We start from the raw sequence: 18,651 nt of genomic DNA, 5'->3' as shown, positions 1-18,651 counted from the left end.
TTGGAGAAAATGGTTATTTTTTTTTATTTAAGAGTTTAAAGAAAGTAATAGGAATATAAAATAAACACAGAATTCACTTATTTTCATAATTTCAAATTATAGAACCATAGGTAGAATGGTAAATTTCATACCAGGCAATTTTAGCTGTGCTTAAAATAATATATTTTTGGGGTTTTTGTTTCCTTGCTTTTGATTTTATTTTTGAATTGGGGTGGAGAGGAATGGCATTAAAAAGTATAATGAGGAATATAATATAACATTCGAATTGTCTATATGCCTTCCATTCACAATTAACTACTGTTAATATTTTAGCATATTTGTTTCTGGTCTTTTTGAATATGTACATACTCTTGTAAAACTGCACAAATAATGTATCAAAATATCATTAGGGGAAAACTTTCCAGTAGTTACACAAAAGGGTAATGAGCTACTGTACATGTTGGTGTCCTCCCTGTTTCTGGAAGAATTTTAGCAGAGATTGAATAGCCACCTTATAAAAATTATTGCAAAAATTCAGCTAGGTTAAAAATAATAGCTATATAGGTCATTCATTTTTCTTTTAGTTCTAAGATTCTATAAATCTAGAATATGTTGCCAGTTTTTAAAAATGTAACTGATTCCACATATTACAGGAGGCTTTAAAAACAGGAAAAGAACCGCCAGCTATTTGGAAAGTACAAAAAGCTTTATTACAGAAGTTTGTTCCTGAAATTCGAGATGGACAAAGAGAATTTGCTGCTACAAATAGTGTAAGTAAAATGCTTGGTTATATTAGCCTTCCTGTTTTTTTGACAAAACAGTTATCCTGGGAAAAATAAAGGATGACTTAAATTTAAATGTATTATTATTATTTTTTTAAATATTTATTTTTGAGAGAGAGAGAGAGATAAAGAGAGATCAAGAGCAGGGGAGGGGCAGGGAGAGTCAGAGACACAGGATCCAAGCAGGCTCCAGCCTCTGAGCTGTCAGCGCAAAGCCCGACACGGGGCTCCAACTCAGGAGCTGTGAGATCATGACCTGAGCCAAAGTCAGATGCTTAACCAACTGAGCCATCAAGATGCCCCTAATTTTTTTTTAATGTTTATTTATTTTTGAGAGAGAAAGAGAGAGAGGGAGACAGAGTACAAGTGGGGTAGGGACAGAGAGAGCGAGAGGCACAGAATCTGAAGTAGGCTCCAGGCTCTGCACCATCAGCACAGAGTGCAACACGGGGCTCAAACCCACGAACCATGAGATGATGACCTGAGCTAAAGTCAAACACTTAACCAGTTGAGCCACCCAGGCGTCCCTAGGCACCCCTAAATTAAATGTATTTTATATTAAGCATTTCTGATATAAAATTTGATAATATAATACTCTGATAGTCTGATTATAAAACAGAATCAGTATGTAAATACCAGTTTTTAAAAATTAAATCACTTTATACTAATATATATATATATATATATATATATAAACCTTTTTTAAAAAAATGAATTAGTTATTAGTCTATAAAAAGTTCATACGGAATCAGGGGCTGCTACTATATTGATTATTCTGCCAATCAAACATCCCAATTTATCAGAAGACTTACAAAAGTGATTCTTTTATACTTATGTAGTTATTTAACAGCATTGAGTAAGTAAGCATCTGATGATTAGCCAAATGATTAGCCAAATGTAAGCTTCTATGTAAGGGCTTACAGTCAATAATGAGACTGAGATCATTTTTATTGAGGGTGAAAAGTAGCTTGGCCAGAGATGCATTTTGAAAAACTTAAAGGATGCTAATGTAATAGTCAAGCCAACAAATATTTTATGTACAGAATGTATAAGTATGTAATTCATAGTGTTTCTTTCCTTAGTACCTTGGATATTTTGGAGATGCAAAGAGTAAATACAAAAAGATATACGTGAAGTTCATTGAAAACACAAACAAAAAGGAATATGTCAGAGTGTGTTCCAAAAAGCCAAGAAGTAAGCCTTCACAAACTATCAGGTATTTATTTTCATATGTAATATATATATGAAAGGCTTATTTTTGGCAATGTCTCTTATTTTAAGTTAATTTTATTTTAGTAGTCTCTACACCCAGCGTGGGCTTGAACCCAGAACCCCAAGTATGTGACCCCAAGTCACATGCTCTTTTGACCAAACCAGTCAGGTGCTCCAGCAATGGTTTTTTTTAATTTTTGTTTTTAATTTTTAATTTGTTTTTAACTTTTGAGAGAGAGAGAGAGCACAAGTGGGGGAGAGAAGCAGAGGGAGAGAGAGAAACAGAGAGAGACAGAGAGAGAGAGAGAGAGAGAGAGAGAGAGAGAGAGAGAGAGAGAATCTTTGGTAGGCTCCGAACTCAGTGTGGATCCCATGACCCTGGGATCACAACCCAAGCCAAAATCAAAAGTCAGACATTGAACCAACTGAGCCATCCAGTCATCTGCCCACACCCACAATGTCTTATACAAAGAATCACATCAGTTAAAGAGCCTAACATTTTTTCATTATATACAAGTCTAAAAATTCAGTGTCTGCTATAATAAGTGATTCTTTTTTTAAAAAAATATTTTAATTTATTGTTGAGACAGAAAAAGAGCATAAGCAGGGGAGGGGCAGAGAGAGAGGGAGACACAGAATCCAAGGCAGGTTCCAGGCTCTGAGCTGTCAGCACAGAGCCCGATGTGGAGCTCGAACTGAAGACTGTGAGATCATGACCTGAGCTGAAAAGTCGGACGCTTAACCAACTGAGCAACCCAGGCGCCCCAATAAGTGATTCTTTTTGAAGTAATGAGACCGGAGCTGTAAAGCTCATGACCATCTGTGGTGGGATAGGTACTCTTCTTTCCCAGAAACCTTTTGGTGTCACCCTAATGTAATGGAGGGAAAATAGATTTAGAGTCAGGAGGTTTGAATCCAGCTTTTTATGACCTAGAGTAACACAACCTTTTTGAAGCCCTCTTTTTTATCCATAAAATGAAAATTAAAATGGAGTGTCAAATTTAAAATGAAATAAATTTTGAGAAAAAACTCTAAAACCTATACATTACCAGGCAAGTGTACAATAGAATTATCATATATTAATGTGATCTGGGTTGTCTGGAACATGGATCTGGAAGACAACTGACCTAGCCACATTCCTGTGATCTGTATGGGAAAAGGGGGTATGCCCCTAGATATTCTCAATCTAGTGCTGGTAAGGTCTAGTTTGATTAAGATTCCAACTTATTAAAAGCAGTACACCTTATTTTTATGATGGAATTTTATCCACTCAAATCTCCAGAACTAACACAGCAAATCTTGAAGGGCTCTAGGACAGATGTAGTTGGTCTCCACACCAAAACTTGCTACCACAAGAATCTGAGAGTTTCAGATGGTCAGAGTTACTACATATGGCTATTGGTGGTTTATCATGCATTACTTCCCAAAGCCCTTTGATCACCTGTTGTTCAGCTTCATCCTCAGGAAAATTAGTTCATAAAGGGAGAGAAGGAGTGAAGAGAGAGAAATAGGGATTAAATTAATAGTCCCTTAATAACTGAATACTGAATGTCAGTGGTTAGAGGGTATTTCAAGAGAATTTGTCGGGAGGAGGGTGGGAATCATCATTGGAGATGTATGGGACTTGGGCTTTATTTTGGAGATGTTGGTGAGGTAATTATACTTTTTTTCACTAGTGTTATTCATTTTTGGTCTAATTTATTTTAATCTGACAAGATTGCAGTGTGTTAATGAAGTTTGTTTGTAACATTGCAGAACTGTTCAGGCTAAACCAAGTAGTAGCAGTAAAACTTCTGATCCTCCGACACCAAAAACTACAACTACAAAAGCCCCTTCAGTGAAACCCAAAGTTAAACAGCTGAAAGTAAAGGCTGAGCCACCACCAAAGAAGCGGAAGAAATGGAAAGAAGAGTTTTCATCATCCCAATCTGACTCCAGTCCTGAGATCCATTCTACTAGTAGTGATGATGAGGGTAAGTTCTCTATGAAGTGAATACCTTGGTAACTTTAGATTATCTACATGAACAGAGAGAACCAATGATATTCACAATTCAAAATTGTTTTATTTCTCAGGGGATTTACCTACCTAAGTTCTGCCTAGGCTTTTATAAAAATACATTAAAAAATAAACACATATATACATACATAAATTCTCATTCCTTGAACACTAATTGAAGTACACTTTGCCCATAAATGCAGCCTTATAAAGTAGAAAAGAACAGTGAACTGAAAGAAGACTGCTGCCATAGTCATGCCAGTTATCTCGCCTCTTTGGGTAGGATGGGGATTAGATCAGATCATTTATGCTGAATCCTGTAATCTCTGTAGTTCTAATCTTCAGAGTCTATGTTTATGCTGGAAGAAAAGAGTAAAATGAGCCTAGGAGGCAGCAACTCTGAAACTATAGTTAATAGGGTATAATAATGTATATAATAATGTATACTTATATGGAATATAAGTATATGGAATATATGGAATATATTTGTTAATTATATAATATAATGTATACTGCCGTATATCTGCCACTAGCCAACCAGTATCTAGGTGACCTCTCTGTGCCTTAATTTTTTCTCTTTTATAAAATGAAAAGGTTGAAATAGATCAGACTTTTTGACCTTCAAACCCTTTTATACTCTTAAACTTGTTAAAAGACACCAAAGAGCATTTTCATTGGCTAGATACAGATACAAGTACATTGATTTATTAGAAACTAAACCTGAAATAGTTGTAAAACACAAGAATATACTAGTGCACATTCCATTAGCCATCAAATTGTTGTGAATATAAGTAAGAAATACCAAGCAGTTCATTCTAGAGCAAAAGTTGGCAAACTGGCCAGTGGGTCAAATCTGACCTGCAGCCTATTCTTGTAAATAAAGTTTTAATTGGAATGCGGATTAATTTACATATTTTCATATAGTTGGTTTTCTACCACAGTGGCAGATTTGAGTCATTGCTACAAAGAATATGTGACCATTACAGCCTCAAATATTTACCACTTGGCCCTTTACAGAAAAAAGTTGGTGACCCTTCTAGAGCATAAAGTTGGAGGTAGGCAGAAAAAGTTGAAAGGATGATAGAAGGCCGGATATGCCAAGCTAAAGCTAAAAAGCCTGGGATCCTGTAAGCAAAGGAGAGTCTCTGGAAGGATTTGAGTAGGGAGCAACATGTTAAAATTGGAATTTGTATTACAAGACCTCATAGTTCAGGTATAAATTGAAAGTCTGAAGTTGGGGCAGTAGGGATGGAAGAGGGGGACACATGAGAAATTCAGGTTGAATGTAAATGGTGAATTATGTGTTGGGGTGCTGTTGAGGTTGATGACCAGGTTGGATTCTGACATTACAAGCTCATTGCTTGGGAGCTTATCTTAAAGCTTATTTGAACAGAAAGAGAATGGTGGGGCATCTGGGTGGCTCGGTTGGTTAGTAGTTGAGCGTCTGACTCTTGATTTTGCCTCACATCATGATCTCACGGTCGAGCCCCATTTTGGGAGCCTATTAGAGATTCTCTCTCCCCCTGCCCCTTTCCCCAGGTCATGTTCTCGTTCTCTCTCTCTCTCTCTCTCTCTCTCAAATTAAATAAAAATAAAAAAATAAAAGCTACTCATGAAGTTTGCACATCAGAGTTTATAAAGAAATGCAGTGCTTTGGGCCACCTGGGTGTTTAGTCTTGATTTTGGCTCAGGTCATGATCTCATGGTTTGTGGGTTTGAGCCCCGTGTCAGGCTTGCGCTAACAGCACAGAGCCTGCTTGGGATTTTCTGTCTCCCTCTCTCTCTACCCCCCACCTCCCCACACCCAAAAATTAAAATGGAAAAAAATTTTTTAATTCTTTTAAAGATTAAAAAAAAGATATTCAGTGCTTTGAGTGTGTATGGAAGGCAATACTTGTAATTTTTGTATTTTGCTTTCCTTTCTATGGTTTAGAATGGAATGGTTTAGGTTCTGAATTTGCACGCAATTATACCGCTTCCTTAAATGACATTCAAGATGTTTTTCTTTAATGGTGACTTGAGTTGCCACTAGGTGTCACTAATAGGTAAGCGTTTTTATTGTTTTTGATTATTTCTTAAAAGGCAAATATTGATAATAAACATAGATTTATACATTGGTGGTTTTTAAAATTATTTAAGAGTTTTTTATAATCTTCAGATTTATTGAGGATTCCAAAATACTTGTGCTTTTGTGGGCTATATGTATTGATATTTACCAAATGTCTATTAAGATAATTTAAAAAAATTTTTTTAATGTTTATTTATTTTTGAGAGACAGAGTATGAGCAGGGGAGGGGCAGAGAGACCCACACACACATAGAGAACCTGAAGCAGGCTGCAGGCTCTGAGCTGTCAGCACCAGAGCCTGAGGCGGGGCTCAGACTCATGATACCACGAGATCATGACCTGAGCTTAAAGTCAGACGCTTAACCAACTGAACCACCAGGGTGCCCCTAAAACAAATTTTTATTTTATTTTATTTTATTTATTTATTTTTTAATTTATTTTTTTTTTAGAATTTTATTTTCTTTCATTTTTTTTAATGTTTATTTATTTCTGAGACAGAGAGAGACAGAGCATGAGCAGGGAAGGGGCAGAGAGAGAGGGAGACACAGAATGTGAAGCAGGCTCCAAGCTCTGAGCTGTCAGCACAGAGCCCGACGCGGGGCTCGAACTCATGAACTGGGAGATCGTGACCTGAGCCAAAGTCGGACGCTTAATCGACTGAGCCACCCAGGCGCCCCTAAAACAAATTTTTAAAATATTTATTTAAAGTAAACCAAGGGCCACTCAGGTTGGCTCAGTTGGTTAAGCATCTGACTTTGGCTGAGGTCATGATCTCGCGGTGTCTTGAGTTCGAGCTCCGCCTCAGGCTCTGTACTGACAGCTCATAGCTTGGAGCCTAGAGCCTGCTTCAGATCCTGTTTCTGTCTCTCTGTCCCTGCCTCGGTCAAGCTCTGTCTTTCCCACTCTCTCAAATATAAAATAAACAGATTACAGGGGTGCCTCGGTGGTTCATTCTGTTAAGCCCCCGACTCTTGATCTCGGCTCAGGTCTTGATCTCATGGTTGTGAGTTCAAACCCCGCGTCAGACTCTGTGCTGACAGCTCAGAGCCTGGAGCCTGCTTCAGATTCTGTGTCTCCCTGTCTCTCTGCCCCTCCCCCACTCGCACTCTGTCTCCCTCTCCCTCTCTCTCAAAAAAATAAAAATAAAAACTTTTTTTAAATGTAAAAAAATAATAAAATAAAATAAACCCATTACTTATTAACATTTTTAACTACTATATTTTCCTAAACTAACAGAAGAGTAGCATTTTCATGTTTGCTTCTACATATATTATTTCAGCTAATGTATAAAAAGAAAACCCAGACTTATATAGATTTTTTTTTAATTTTTTTTAACGTTTATTTATTTTTGAGACAGAGAGAGACAGAGCATGAACAGGGGAGGGGCAGAGAGAGAGAGGGAAACACAGAATCTGAAACAGGCTCCAGGCTCTGAGCTGTCAGCACAGAGCCCGACGCGGGGCTCGAACTCACGGACCGTGAGATCATGACCTGAGCCGAAGTCGGATGCTTAACCGACCAAGCCACCCAGGCACCCCTATATAGATTTTTAATGACCTTTTCAGACAATTATGGATATTTTTATTATTTGATACTCAAAAGTTTTTTATTTTATAAACTTGATCAGTAGTAGCTTCTTCAACTTCTCATGCTTATTACATTAAAATTTATTGGTTTCTCTTACCCCTTGAATGTATCTTTAATCTATGAATGATTTTATCCATTCTGCGTGTGAAAATATCTGTTAGCTCATTGAGGTACATATTCTATTTCATTTTTTTTCCACATTTTATAAACTTGGGCTAAAATATATATAACATAATATTTGCCATTATAGCCATTTTTAAGTGTACATTTCAGTAGCATTGATTATATTCACACTGTTGTGCAACTATCCCAACTATTTTCAAGACATTTTCATCACACCAAACAGAAACTTTGTAACCATTAAGCAATAACTACCGATTCTCTCTTTCCCCCAGTTGTTGGTAATCTCTAATCTAGTTTCTGTTTCCATGAATTTGCCTACTCTAAATATCTCATATAAGTGTATCTGTCTTATTTCACTTATAACGTTTTCAAGGTTCATCCATGTTACAGCATGTATATGAACTTAATTGCTTTTTACGGCCAGCTATTCCATTGTAAGTTTATGCATTGTATGTTCATTTATCTTTTCATCTTTTGATGGACACATAGATTATTTCCACCTTTTGGCTATTGTAAAAGGTGCATGCAATGAACATTGGCATACAAATATGTTTGTGTCTTTTTTTGATTGTTTTGGGTGTATACCTAGGAGCGGAGTTGGCTGGGCCATATGATAAGTGTATGTTTAGCTTTTTGAGGAACCACCAAACCTTTGAAATACCCCAATGATTGCACCATTTTACTTTACTGCCAGCAATGCGTAAGGTTCCAGTTTTTTCACATCCTCACCAACACTTGTTATTTTTTGTTTCTGGTGGGTTGTTTTGTTTTATTTTTTATTGTAGCCATCCTAGTAGGTATAAAGTGGTATATGACTGAAGTTTTGATTTGTAGTTCCTTAACAACTAATGTTGAGTATCTTTTCAAGTGCTTACTGTCCATTTCCTTATCTTCTTTGAAGAAATGTCTATTCTGATATGTTGCCTAGTTTTAATTAGGTCATTTCTTCTTTTGTTCTGAAGTTGTAGGAGTTCTTTATATATTCTAGATAATAAACCCTTACCAGATGTAGGATTTAAAATATTTTATCTTATTCTTTTGATAATGTCCATTGATGCACAAAAGTTTGAAATTCTGGGGCACCTGGGTGGCCCAGTCAGTTGAGCATCCAACTCTTGATTTCAGCTCAGGTCATGATCCCAGGTTTGTGGGATTGGGCCCTACATCAGGCTCCACACTGAGCTTGGAGCCTGCTCAAAATTCTTTCTCCCTCTGCCCCTTCACTGCATGCTCTCTCTCTCAAAAAAAAGTTTGAAGTTCTAACGAAGCCAAATTTCTTTATTTTTTCTTTCATTGCTTAGACTTCTGGTTTCATATTAAGAATCCATTGCCAAATACAAGGTCATGAAGATTTACCCCTATATTTCCTAAGAGTTTCATGACTTTATTTTTTTTAATGTTGGTTTGGTTTTTTTTTTAATTTTTTTAAAGTTTGTTTACTTCTGAGAGAGACAAAGCGTGAGCAAGGGAGGGTCAGAGAGAGGGAGACACAGAATCTGAAGCAGGCTCCAGGCTCTGAGCTGTGAGCATGAAGCCCAACACGGTGCTGGAACTCACAAGCCAACTTACAAGCCACGAAATCATGACCTGAGCCAAAGTCAGAAGCTTAACTAACTGAGCCACCCAGGTGCCCCTAAGGTTTATTTTTGAGAGAAAAAAGAGTGCATGTAAGTGGGGGAGGGGCAGAGAAAGGGAGACAGAGGATCCAAAGCGGGCTCTGTGCTGACATCAGAGAACCCAATGCAGGGCTCCATGAAATCATGACCTGAGCTGAAATCAGACATTCAACCAACTGAGCCACCCAGGCGCCTTTAAGAGTTTCATGATTTTAGCTCTTACATTTAGGTCATACATTTTTACAGTGTAACACTCATATTACCACTGATCTCATCAGTGAATTCCTTAAGTACGGGGATGTTGTCAAGCTCACAGTTGTAGATACATGTTTTCCAGAATTCTCATTTTCATTTGAAACCTGAAATTTTGGGAGTGCCTGGCTGTCTCAGTCATGGAGTATGCGACTCAATCTGAGTCGTGAATTTGAGCTCCACATGGGGTGTAGAGATTACTTAAAAATAAAATCTTTTAAAAAAATAAAAAAATGAAACCTCAAATTTTGTCATTGTTAGTAAATGCTGTCATTTGTTTTCTTTGAATGACAGGTTCATTTCATTAATTTTTGAGAGAATGTCTGCCAGATACCTGAGTCTGAATAGGCATGGTGTGTCTGGCAATCACTCTTTCAAGTGAAAATGGTTGTCCCAAGGGGAGAAAAGGGTCTAGTTCATCTTGTAACTCAAACAGTTGCATGGATGCTCTTCCTGGAGATAACCATCATACTTTAAAACAGAAGTGCTTTATTTGTACCTCTAATTTATCACACAGAATATTGAGACATTTACTCAAGAGTAAAAATTTTAATGCAATTAATCATTTTTACTGCTTCATGAAAAACTATTTTTTTCATTTTTTTAAGTAATGTCTACCCAATGGGGCTTGAACTCAGGACCCAACATCAAGAGTCACACACTGCACCGACAGAGCCAGCCAGGCTCCCCAAGGACTATTCTTTAAAAAAAAAAATTTTTTTTTAATGTTTATTTATTTTTAAGAGAGACAGAGTGTGAACAGGGGAGGGGCAGAGAGAGAGGGAGACACAGAATCCGAAGCAGGTTCCAGGCTCTGAGCTGTCAGCACAGAGCCCGATGCAGGGCTCAAAGCCACAAACCACAAGATCATGACCTGAGCCAAAGTCAGACATTCAACGGACTGAGCCACCCAGGTGCTCCTCCTCAAGGACTATTCTTATTTGAAACTGGCTTTTTTCCCCTTTAAATGCATGTCAGGGAGATGGCAAAGTATATGGCTACTAGTGCAATTTGGTGCCACTGCTTTGATTCATACTAAGTAAGGCACCAGCATTTTTACCCATCATTATTTTTACAAATGTCAACAGAGTAAAAAAGGTATATAGCATTTAATATTTTTATGAAAACAATTTTGACATCATGAAAAGCATCTTGGAGGAAACCTCAAAAGATCCTTGGACCATACTTTAAGAACTGCTTTAAAGGCTGTGATAATAGTTTGTTAAATAACAAATATTCAACCAAGTAAGTTTTAAACATATTGGCTTTTTTATTCAATTAATGGATCAGGCAGCATCCCATCTGGCAAGTAGAGGGGAGCTCCAAAGGGCTATAGAAAAGCAAAGGTTTTAGGGGCGCCTGGGTGGCTCAGTCGGTTGAGCGTCCGACTTCAGCTCAGGTCACGATCTCGCGGTCCGTGAGTTCGAGCCCCGCGTCGGGCTCTGGGCTGATGGCTCAGAGCCTGGAGCCTGCTTCCGATTCTGTGTCTCCTTCTCTCTCTGCCCCTCCCCCGTTCATGCTCTGTCTCTCTCTGTCTCAAAAATAAATAAACATAAAAAAAATTAAAAAAAAAAAAAAAGCAAAGGTTTTAAAAGTAGAGAGGGAGTGGTAAAAAGGAAATTATTAGCAAAAATCTACTGTTTTAGGCAAGGTCACCCTCCTAAGTGGAACAAAAAGGATCTATCGGTAAATTTCCTAGTGCTGACCAGGAAATTCCCATGTTAACTGGGTAAAGGTTACATTTCTGGGGTTTGAAACTGCAGTTAGGTTAGGTATTATTATGTCCTGGCTTATGTCCTGGTCCTGTTATTAAGTCCTGGTAATGACTTGAGGCCTTGCCCTAAGTGACACCATTTTGGGCCTGTGTGTGTATAAAACAAACAAACAAACAAACAAACAAACTTTTTTTTTTACAAGTTATGTATTTTAATCAAAAAAGTAAAAATTGAGACATTTCTAATCTTGAAGTTCTTGCCATTGAACTTGAGTGAAGTTTTCCTTGTGTATGGGCTATTTTATATATTTTTTAAAAATGTGTATATGCCTTGGCTCTAGACCAGAATTTTACAGTAATTTAAGTGTAGAATTAAAAAAAGAAGAGATGGCTGTATATTAACTCATGCATTAGATGTCTTATGTAATTTCTTCAATCTAGAGAAACCATCAGTTCTGGAGTAGCACAGCAAGGGGAGAACAAACAGGTTCCTGTGGGGCTGATGTTTACCAATGCTGGGCTAGTATTGGGCTTCAGAGTCACCTGGGAACCTTTAGAAGTATAATATTTAAACCTCATCATTACTGCTACCACCACCTACCCACCCACCCCCACCAAAAGATTCTGTTTTAATAGTCCAGCAAGCTGATTTGTTTTGTTTTGTTTTGTTTTACGAGCTCTCTAGTGATTGTGATGTGCAAACCAGCTTTGAGAATCTGTAACCTGGGGTGTTTTTAAAAGCCAAATGTGAGAAGCTTGAATTTGAGGAAATTTTATCTACAACCTTTTATCTGCTTGTAGGCTCTTTTTATAAATAAAAGTGTTTTTTTTAATTTATCAGGAAGAATATTTAATATTTCGTCTTTTCACTCTCTCAGAATTTGATCCTCCAGCTCCCTTTGTCACTCGTTTTTTGAACACAAGAGCGATGAAGGAAACCTTTAAGAGCTACATGGAATTGCTTGTTAGCATCGCTTTGGACCCTGACACAATGCAAGCCTTAGAGAAGAGCAATGGTACAGTCTGCTAAGTAGTACTTTCTTGGTAGTGCTTCATGGATCTTCTTTATTCTTATCTGTTAGTTATGTGTTTAGTATGTAGGTTTTCTAATAGATATCTGTATATTGTCAGTTCACATGTTCATGATACTGATTCTATAAAGTATTCCTGTCTTTTCATGAATTGTCAATATTTGAACAAATTTATATTGAGGGATTTTTTTAGATTGAATGTATTTTTATTGATTCCTACTCATGGGAAAATTATGTAACTACCCACTAGTTTCTTTCAATTCTAAATCTTTGTCATCCTTATAACATTTCACTAAGTGTCTATGTTACACGCAAGGTCCAGAGGTCAACACATTCTGCTTTCTAATGATTGGAAAGGTGAAGTGGATAATAATGGTATAAAGATTAAAATCACATTATTTGTGTCTCATAAAAGATACATCACCAAATAATTATATTCTAATCAATTAATAATAAAACAATGTATGCATTAGGTTATATTCATTAATATTATTCCTTTATATTCTTCCTTTAGTAACTTTTCCTTACAGTAAAATAGAGATGAGATTGATATCTGAAATAACTGGTGACTCATATATTTAATGTTGCTTGCTAATATTTACTACTCATCTACTGTAGCATTCACCAAGGAAGCTAAAAGAGGGAATGAAAGGGTTGTTAATGAGTCAGTTCCCATCACCCTCCTATCAAAATGATTGTATGCATGTATGATCAAAAGATAGTAACAAAAATCACTAACAATATACTTCAACAGTAATGCCTAATAATACATATGTTATTTCCACATACTTTGATATACATTATTCTGTTTTACTCCCAAAACAATTCAGACAGCCATTTTGTGGATGAAGACAGTGAGGCACCTAGAGGTTAAGTGTCTTGCTTAAGAGCCCACAATTTGCATGTAGCAGAAAAAGGATTACAATCTCAAGTTTTCTAATTTTTGGTCCATTGTTTTTTGACCGTATCAGAGACAGTAATCCATTCATCAGTCTAAAATTTTAGAGTCATGTAGACCTGGAAGAGACATTAGAGATTATCTGGTCTAAAACATTTATTTTGTAGACTAAGGTTCAAAAAGATTAAATGTATTTCATAGTTATAGAACAACTTAATCATTGAATAACCACAATTAAAACCCATAGTTAATTCCCCACATCAGTGTTTTCACCATTAAATGTTTTCTCTCAATCAAAACTCCTTGCATCATACAACATACATTTCTTAGTAATGGCAATTCCTGGGTAGTTGTATTTTAATTGTTGTTTTTTTTTCTGTTGCTTATCATTGTTTTCTGATTTTTCTCTATTTGATATAAGGGGGAAAGACTTTAATGGTTATATTTTATTTTTTTTAATGGTAACATTTTTAAAATATCCACAGCTGTTTAAACCTTGTTTTGTGAAATGTAAATTCTTACAGTTTTTGAACAGATTTAATCACTACTAGAAAGATAAAAGAAAACTATCACAGTGTGTATCTAAGGTGAGTGACCTCAGAATGCATTCCTCACTAAGGACTTTTTCTTCAATTAGAGGAAGTGTTCTTCTGCTGGTCACTGCTTGTGTTTGTATTCCAAATATAAAGAATACTTTTATTCATCTATGAAATTAGCGGCCAGATTCTGAGGATTACATATACATTTTCAGAATGGTCATTAAAGGTAGTGTTATAAAATGTATTATTATGCTGATAATTTGAGAAATAATCTACTAACCTAAAATATTTAATACAGCACCAAAAGTAATTAATTCTCCAATGAAAGTGCTTTTTTTAAAAAAAGATCTTAAAGTTTTAGAGGGGTGAAAAAGAAAAGTAAAAAGTTTTGGTTAGAAATCTTTATCATACTTTTACTCTCTCCTTTTCTGAAATAACTATTTTGACTCTTCTCTTGTGTTTTTGAAACTGGATTTTGATCATTTTTCTTCCCCTACTTTTTCTTTGTCCCAAACTACAGTTAAATTAAGACTATCATATTTGGTATTTTATAGATTTTTATAATGTCAGATAAATCTATATTTTGTAATATGATTATTGTTCAGATGATAAATGAGGTCTGGAGAAACTAGGCAGTCTGCTCACTGGTCATGTTAGCTGTCATCAATGAATTCTGGTGGCAGAAACAGGGCTAAAACCCAGGACTTCTGATCCTGTCCTCATACTATGCTGTTTCTTTCTCAGGTTGGCTATTGCAAACCTATTTTTTCAAGTTACCTTTTGTTCAGAAAGCTACATGTCCAGTATTTTTAAAGTAATATTTACATACACCAATGAATTTAATATCTTAACTTTGAGGAAAACTTGGATTTTTAACAAGTTTTTATGTTGATAGTTTATCCTGTTACAATAAATTTTTATCTTGTTTTAGATGAGCTCCTTTTGCCTCATATGAAAAAAATAGATAGCATGCTGAATGATAACCGAAAGAGACTTCTTTTGAATCTTCATTTGGATCAGCCATTCAAGGTATTTCCTTCAGATGATTTATTAGCAAACTCACTGGCAATCATAGTCTTAAGAATAATAGGCAAGAAATTTATGAAAGTCACTCTCAGTTTTATAAAATTTTTCACCAAACGAAAATTTAGTTTTTATTCATTATGAGTCTGTTTAGCTTGTCTTTTCATTTTATTAAGCAGATTCTTAGTGTTAATCATCTGCTTTTTTTTTTTTTTTTTTTTTTTTGCTTAAGTTCATTTTTTAGGCTTTTATATTTATCTAGAATTCCTGCTACATAGTAATTTCCAAATATTTTCAAAAGTACTTCCTTGGGGTGCCTGGGTGGCTCAGTTGGTTGAGCAACCAACTTCGGCTCAGGTCATGATCTCACGGTTTGTGGGTTCGAGCCCCACGTCGGGCTCTGTGCTGCCAGCTCGGAACCATGGAGCCTGCTTCTGATTCTGTGTCTCTCTCTCTCTCTGACACTCCCCCACTCATGCTCTGTCTCTCTCTGCCTCAGAAATAAATAAACATTAAAAAAAATTAAAAAAAAAAAAAGTACTTCCTTTAAACTACCAAATTCCAGTCTTATTTTTCTTTTAAACCTTTTCAAAATTTTCACATTTCATCTATAGTTAGAATTGGCCTTTTCTTAGCATAGTTATAAAATTTTCCTTTATTTGTCTGATTTATTCAATATCTGAGGAAAAGTTATCTTAACATAATGGTAGATATATATAGTTTAAATTGGTCTTGGTGTCATCAGAAATATAGAACAATAAGAAGCTTATCTAAACACAGAAAATTTATCACAGAAGCTACTTAGTCAAATTTTTCCAGCTTTTCCTTTTTTTCTTTAATTTTTTTATTGTTTATTTTTGAGAGAGAGCACATGCGTGCTCACACAAGCGGGGGAGGGACAGAGAGAGAGAGAGAGGGAGACACAGAATCCGAAGCAGGCTCCAGGCTCTGAGCTGTCAGCACAGAGCCCGACGCGGGGCTCAAATTCACGAGCCGTGAGATCATGACCTGAGCCGAAGTCGGACGCTCAACCAACTGAGCCACCCAGGTGCCCCGAAATGTTATATGTTATACTTTTAATAAGAAAACCTGAGGGGCTTCTGGGTGGTTCAGTCGGCTAAGCATCCGACTTCGGCTCAGGTCATGATCTCACGGCTCGTGAATTTGAGCCCCGCGTCGGGCTCTGTGCTGACAGCTCAGAGCCTGGAGCCTGCTTCGGATTCTGTGTCTCCCCCTCTCTCTCTGCCCCTCCCCCGCTCATGCTCTGTCTCTCTCTGTCAAAAATAAACATTAAAAAAATTTTTTTTTAAGTATAACATATAACGTTTAGAATCTTTTGATCATATCTACCTTGGGAAAAGTTTTTTTATACATTTGTATATCTTTTAATTTTTATAAATAGAATTTATTTTTTATTTTTCTTTAATGTTTATTTTTGAGAGAGAGGGAAGGAGGGGCAGAGAAAGAGGGAGACAGAGAATCTGAAGCAGACTCTGGACTATCAACTATCTGATATCAGTGCTATCAGTACAGAATCTGATACGGGGCTTGAACCCACAAACTGTGAGATCATGGCCTGAGCCAAAGCTGGATGCTCAACTGACTGAGCTACCCAGGCACCCCTGGACTTTATTTTTTTTATAGCAGTTTTAGGTTCACAGCAAAACTGAACGAAGTACAAAGAGTTCCCATCTACCCCACATGAACAACCTGCCCCATTATCAACATCTCCCACCAAAGTGGTATATTTGTCACAATTGATGAACCTACATTGACGTATCTTTATAACCTGAAGTCCACAGTTTGCATGGACTCTCTTGGTGTTGTACATTCTATCAGTTTGGAGAAGGTATAATGACATGTTATCTACTATTAAAGTGTTATACAGAGTACTTTCACTGCCCTGAAAATCCTCTTTGCTGTATTCATCCCTCCCTACCCACTTAACCTCTTGCAACCACTGATCTTTTTACTCTCTCTATAGTTGTACCTTTTCCAGAATGTCCTATAGTTGAAAACTATACCGTATGTGGTCTTTTCAGTTTGGCTTCTTTCACTTACTAATAAGAATTTAAGATTTGGGGGCACCTGGCTGACTCAGTTAGTAGAGCATGCAACTCTTATCTAGGGGTCATGAGATCAAGCCCCACATTGGGTATAGAGCCTACTTAAAAAATAAAAGGGTGCCAGAGTGGCTTAGTCAGTTAAGCATCCAATTCTTGATTTCAGCTCAGGCCATGGTCTCACAGTTAGTGGGATTGAGCCCCCGTCCCATAACAGGCTCTGCACTGACAGCGTGGAGCCTGCTTGGGATTCTCTCTTTCCTCTCTCTCTCTCTCTCTCTCTCTCTCTCTCTGCCCCTTCTCTGCTTGCACACATATGCACACACACTCTCTCTCAAAATAAATAAACATGAAAAAATATAAAAAAATAAAGATCTGTAAAATAACTTGTTTTAAAAAAAAGAATTTTTTCTGCCATGTCTTTTTATGGCTTGGCAGCTCATTTCTTTTACCACTAAATAATATTCCATTGTCTGAATGTACCACAGTTTATCTGTTCATCTACTGAAGGACATATTTGATTGCTTCCTAATCTTGGCAGTTATCAATAAAGCTAGTATATAAACATATGTGTGAAGGTTTTTGTGTGGATGTAAGTTTTCAGCTCATTTGGGTAATTTGTATAGCTTTTTCACATTCCTATTTTATCCAGACTCCACATAAAAGTGAAAATTGACTTCATTTTACTAGGTAAAAATTAAGGCTCTGAGATTGAGTTCAAAGTTAAATGACACCAGAGTTGCCTGGCTGGCTCAGTCAACAGAGCATGTGATCCTCAGGGTCATGAGATCTAGCCCCACGTTGGTTGCAGAGTTTACTTAAAAAAATCAAAAGTTAAATGACACTAAACTACTAATAGTCCTGTATCATTCACAGACGTGCGCTTACAGAGAAAAAAGTTAAAAGGTAGTAAGAAGCCCAGTACTAAGAATTTGGTCTGCAGACTACAGTCCAGTATTTTCTGCTTAACTGCTATTATCAATTGAAATTTAGAAAATACCTTGCTTTCTGCAGAGAAGGGAATGCTTTTAGATGTGTGTTTTCTAAAAGTTTACCAAATCTTAAAAATGAGCAGTTTGAGGTACCCCCCCCCCTTTTTTTTTCAAGTAATCTCTATACCCAATATGGGGCTCAAACTTCCTCCCTAGAGATCAAGTCTCCCGCTTTACAAACTGAACCAGCTAGGCTCCCCTTGGCTAGCCATTTAGAAATGTTAAACCCGTTCTGGGGCACCTGGGTGGCTCAGTCAATTAAGCGGCCAACTTCAGCTCAGGTCATGATCTCAAAATCATGGGTTCGAGCCCTGTGTCAGGCTCTGCACTGACAGCTCAGAGCCTGGACCCTGCTTTGGATTCTATGTGTCCCTCTTTCTCTGCCCCTCCCCTGCATTTCTTCTCTCTCTCTCTCTCTCTCTCTCTCTCAAAAATAAATAAACGTTAAAAAAAAAAAGGAGGGGCGCCTGGGTGGCTCAATCAGCTAAGCGTCTGACTTCACCTTAGGTCATGATCTTGCAGTTTGTGGGTTCAAGCCCTATGTTGGGCTCTGTGCTGGCAGCTCAGAGCCTGGAGCTTGCTTCAGATTCTGTGTCTTCCTCTCTGTCTTCCCCTCCTCACTCACTGTCTCTCTCTCAAAACATTTGTGTGAAGGCTTTTGTGTGGAAAAAAAGTGGGGGGGGAATGTTAAACCAGTTCTCTAATAACTTGTATTAAAATAAAGCCACCACTTGAAATTTAATAGACTCTGTAGATATTTAAAGCGTATGCGATAGT

The 18,651-nt window shown here is 37.0% G+C and overlaps 1 protein-coding gene across 4 annotated transcripts in view; it reads left to right on the top strand.

The window, feature by feature from the left end:
- The window catches only part of QSER1 (glutamine and serine rich 1), an 82,621-nt gene that overhangs the window by 56,347 nt on the left and 7,623 nt on the right, over positions 1-18,651 (top strand). For all 4 annotated transcript variants that reach the window (XM_019456633.2, XM_019456630.2, XM_019456629.2 and 1 more), the window contains 5 exons: positions 633-749; positions 1,844-1,977; positions 3,729-3,946; positions 12,207-12,344; positions 14,728-14,825. In XM_019456633.2, coding sequence (XP_019312178.2) covers positions 633-749; positions 1,844-1,977; positions 3,729-3,946; positions 12,207-12,344; positions 14,728-14,825 — 705 coding nt within the window. The remainder of the gene's footprint in view (positions 1-632; positions 750-1,843; positions 1,978-3,728; positions 3,947-12,206; positions 12,345-14,727; positions 14,826-18,651) is intronic.

The sequence above is a fragment of the Panthera pardus genome, unplaced genomic scaffold (genome assembly GCF_024362965.1).
Source record: "Panthera pardus isolate Hobbes unplaced genomic scaffold, ASM2436296v1 HiC_scaffold_12, whole genome shotgun sequence".
In the NCBI taxonomy this organism is placed as follows: Eukaryota; Metazoa; Chordata; class Mammalia; order Carnivora; family Felidae; genus Panthera; species Panthera pardus.
Note: the sequence above shows the minus strand (reverse complement) of the source record. Positions and strands in the feature narration are given on the sequence as shown.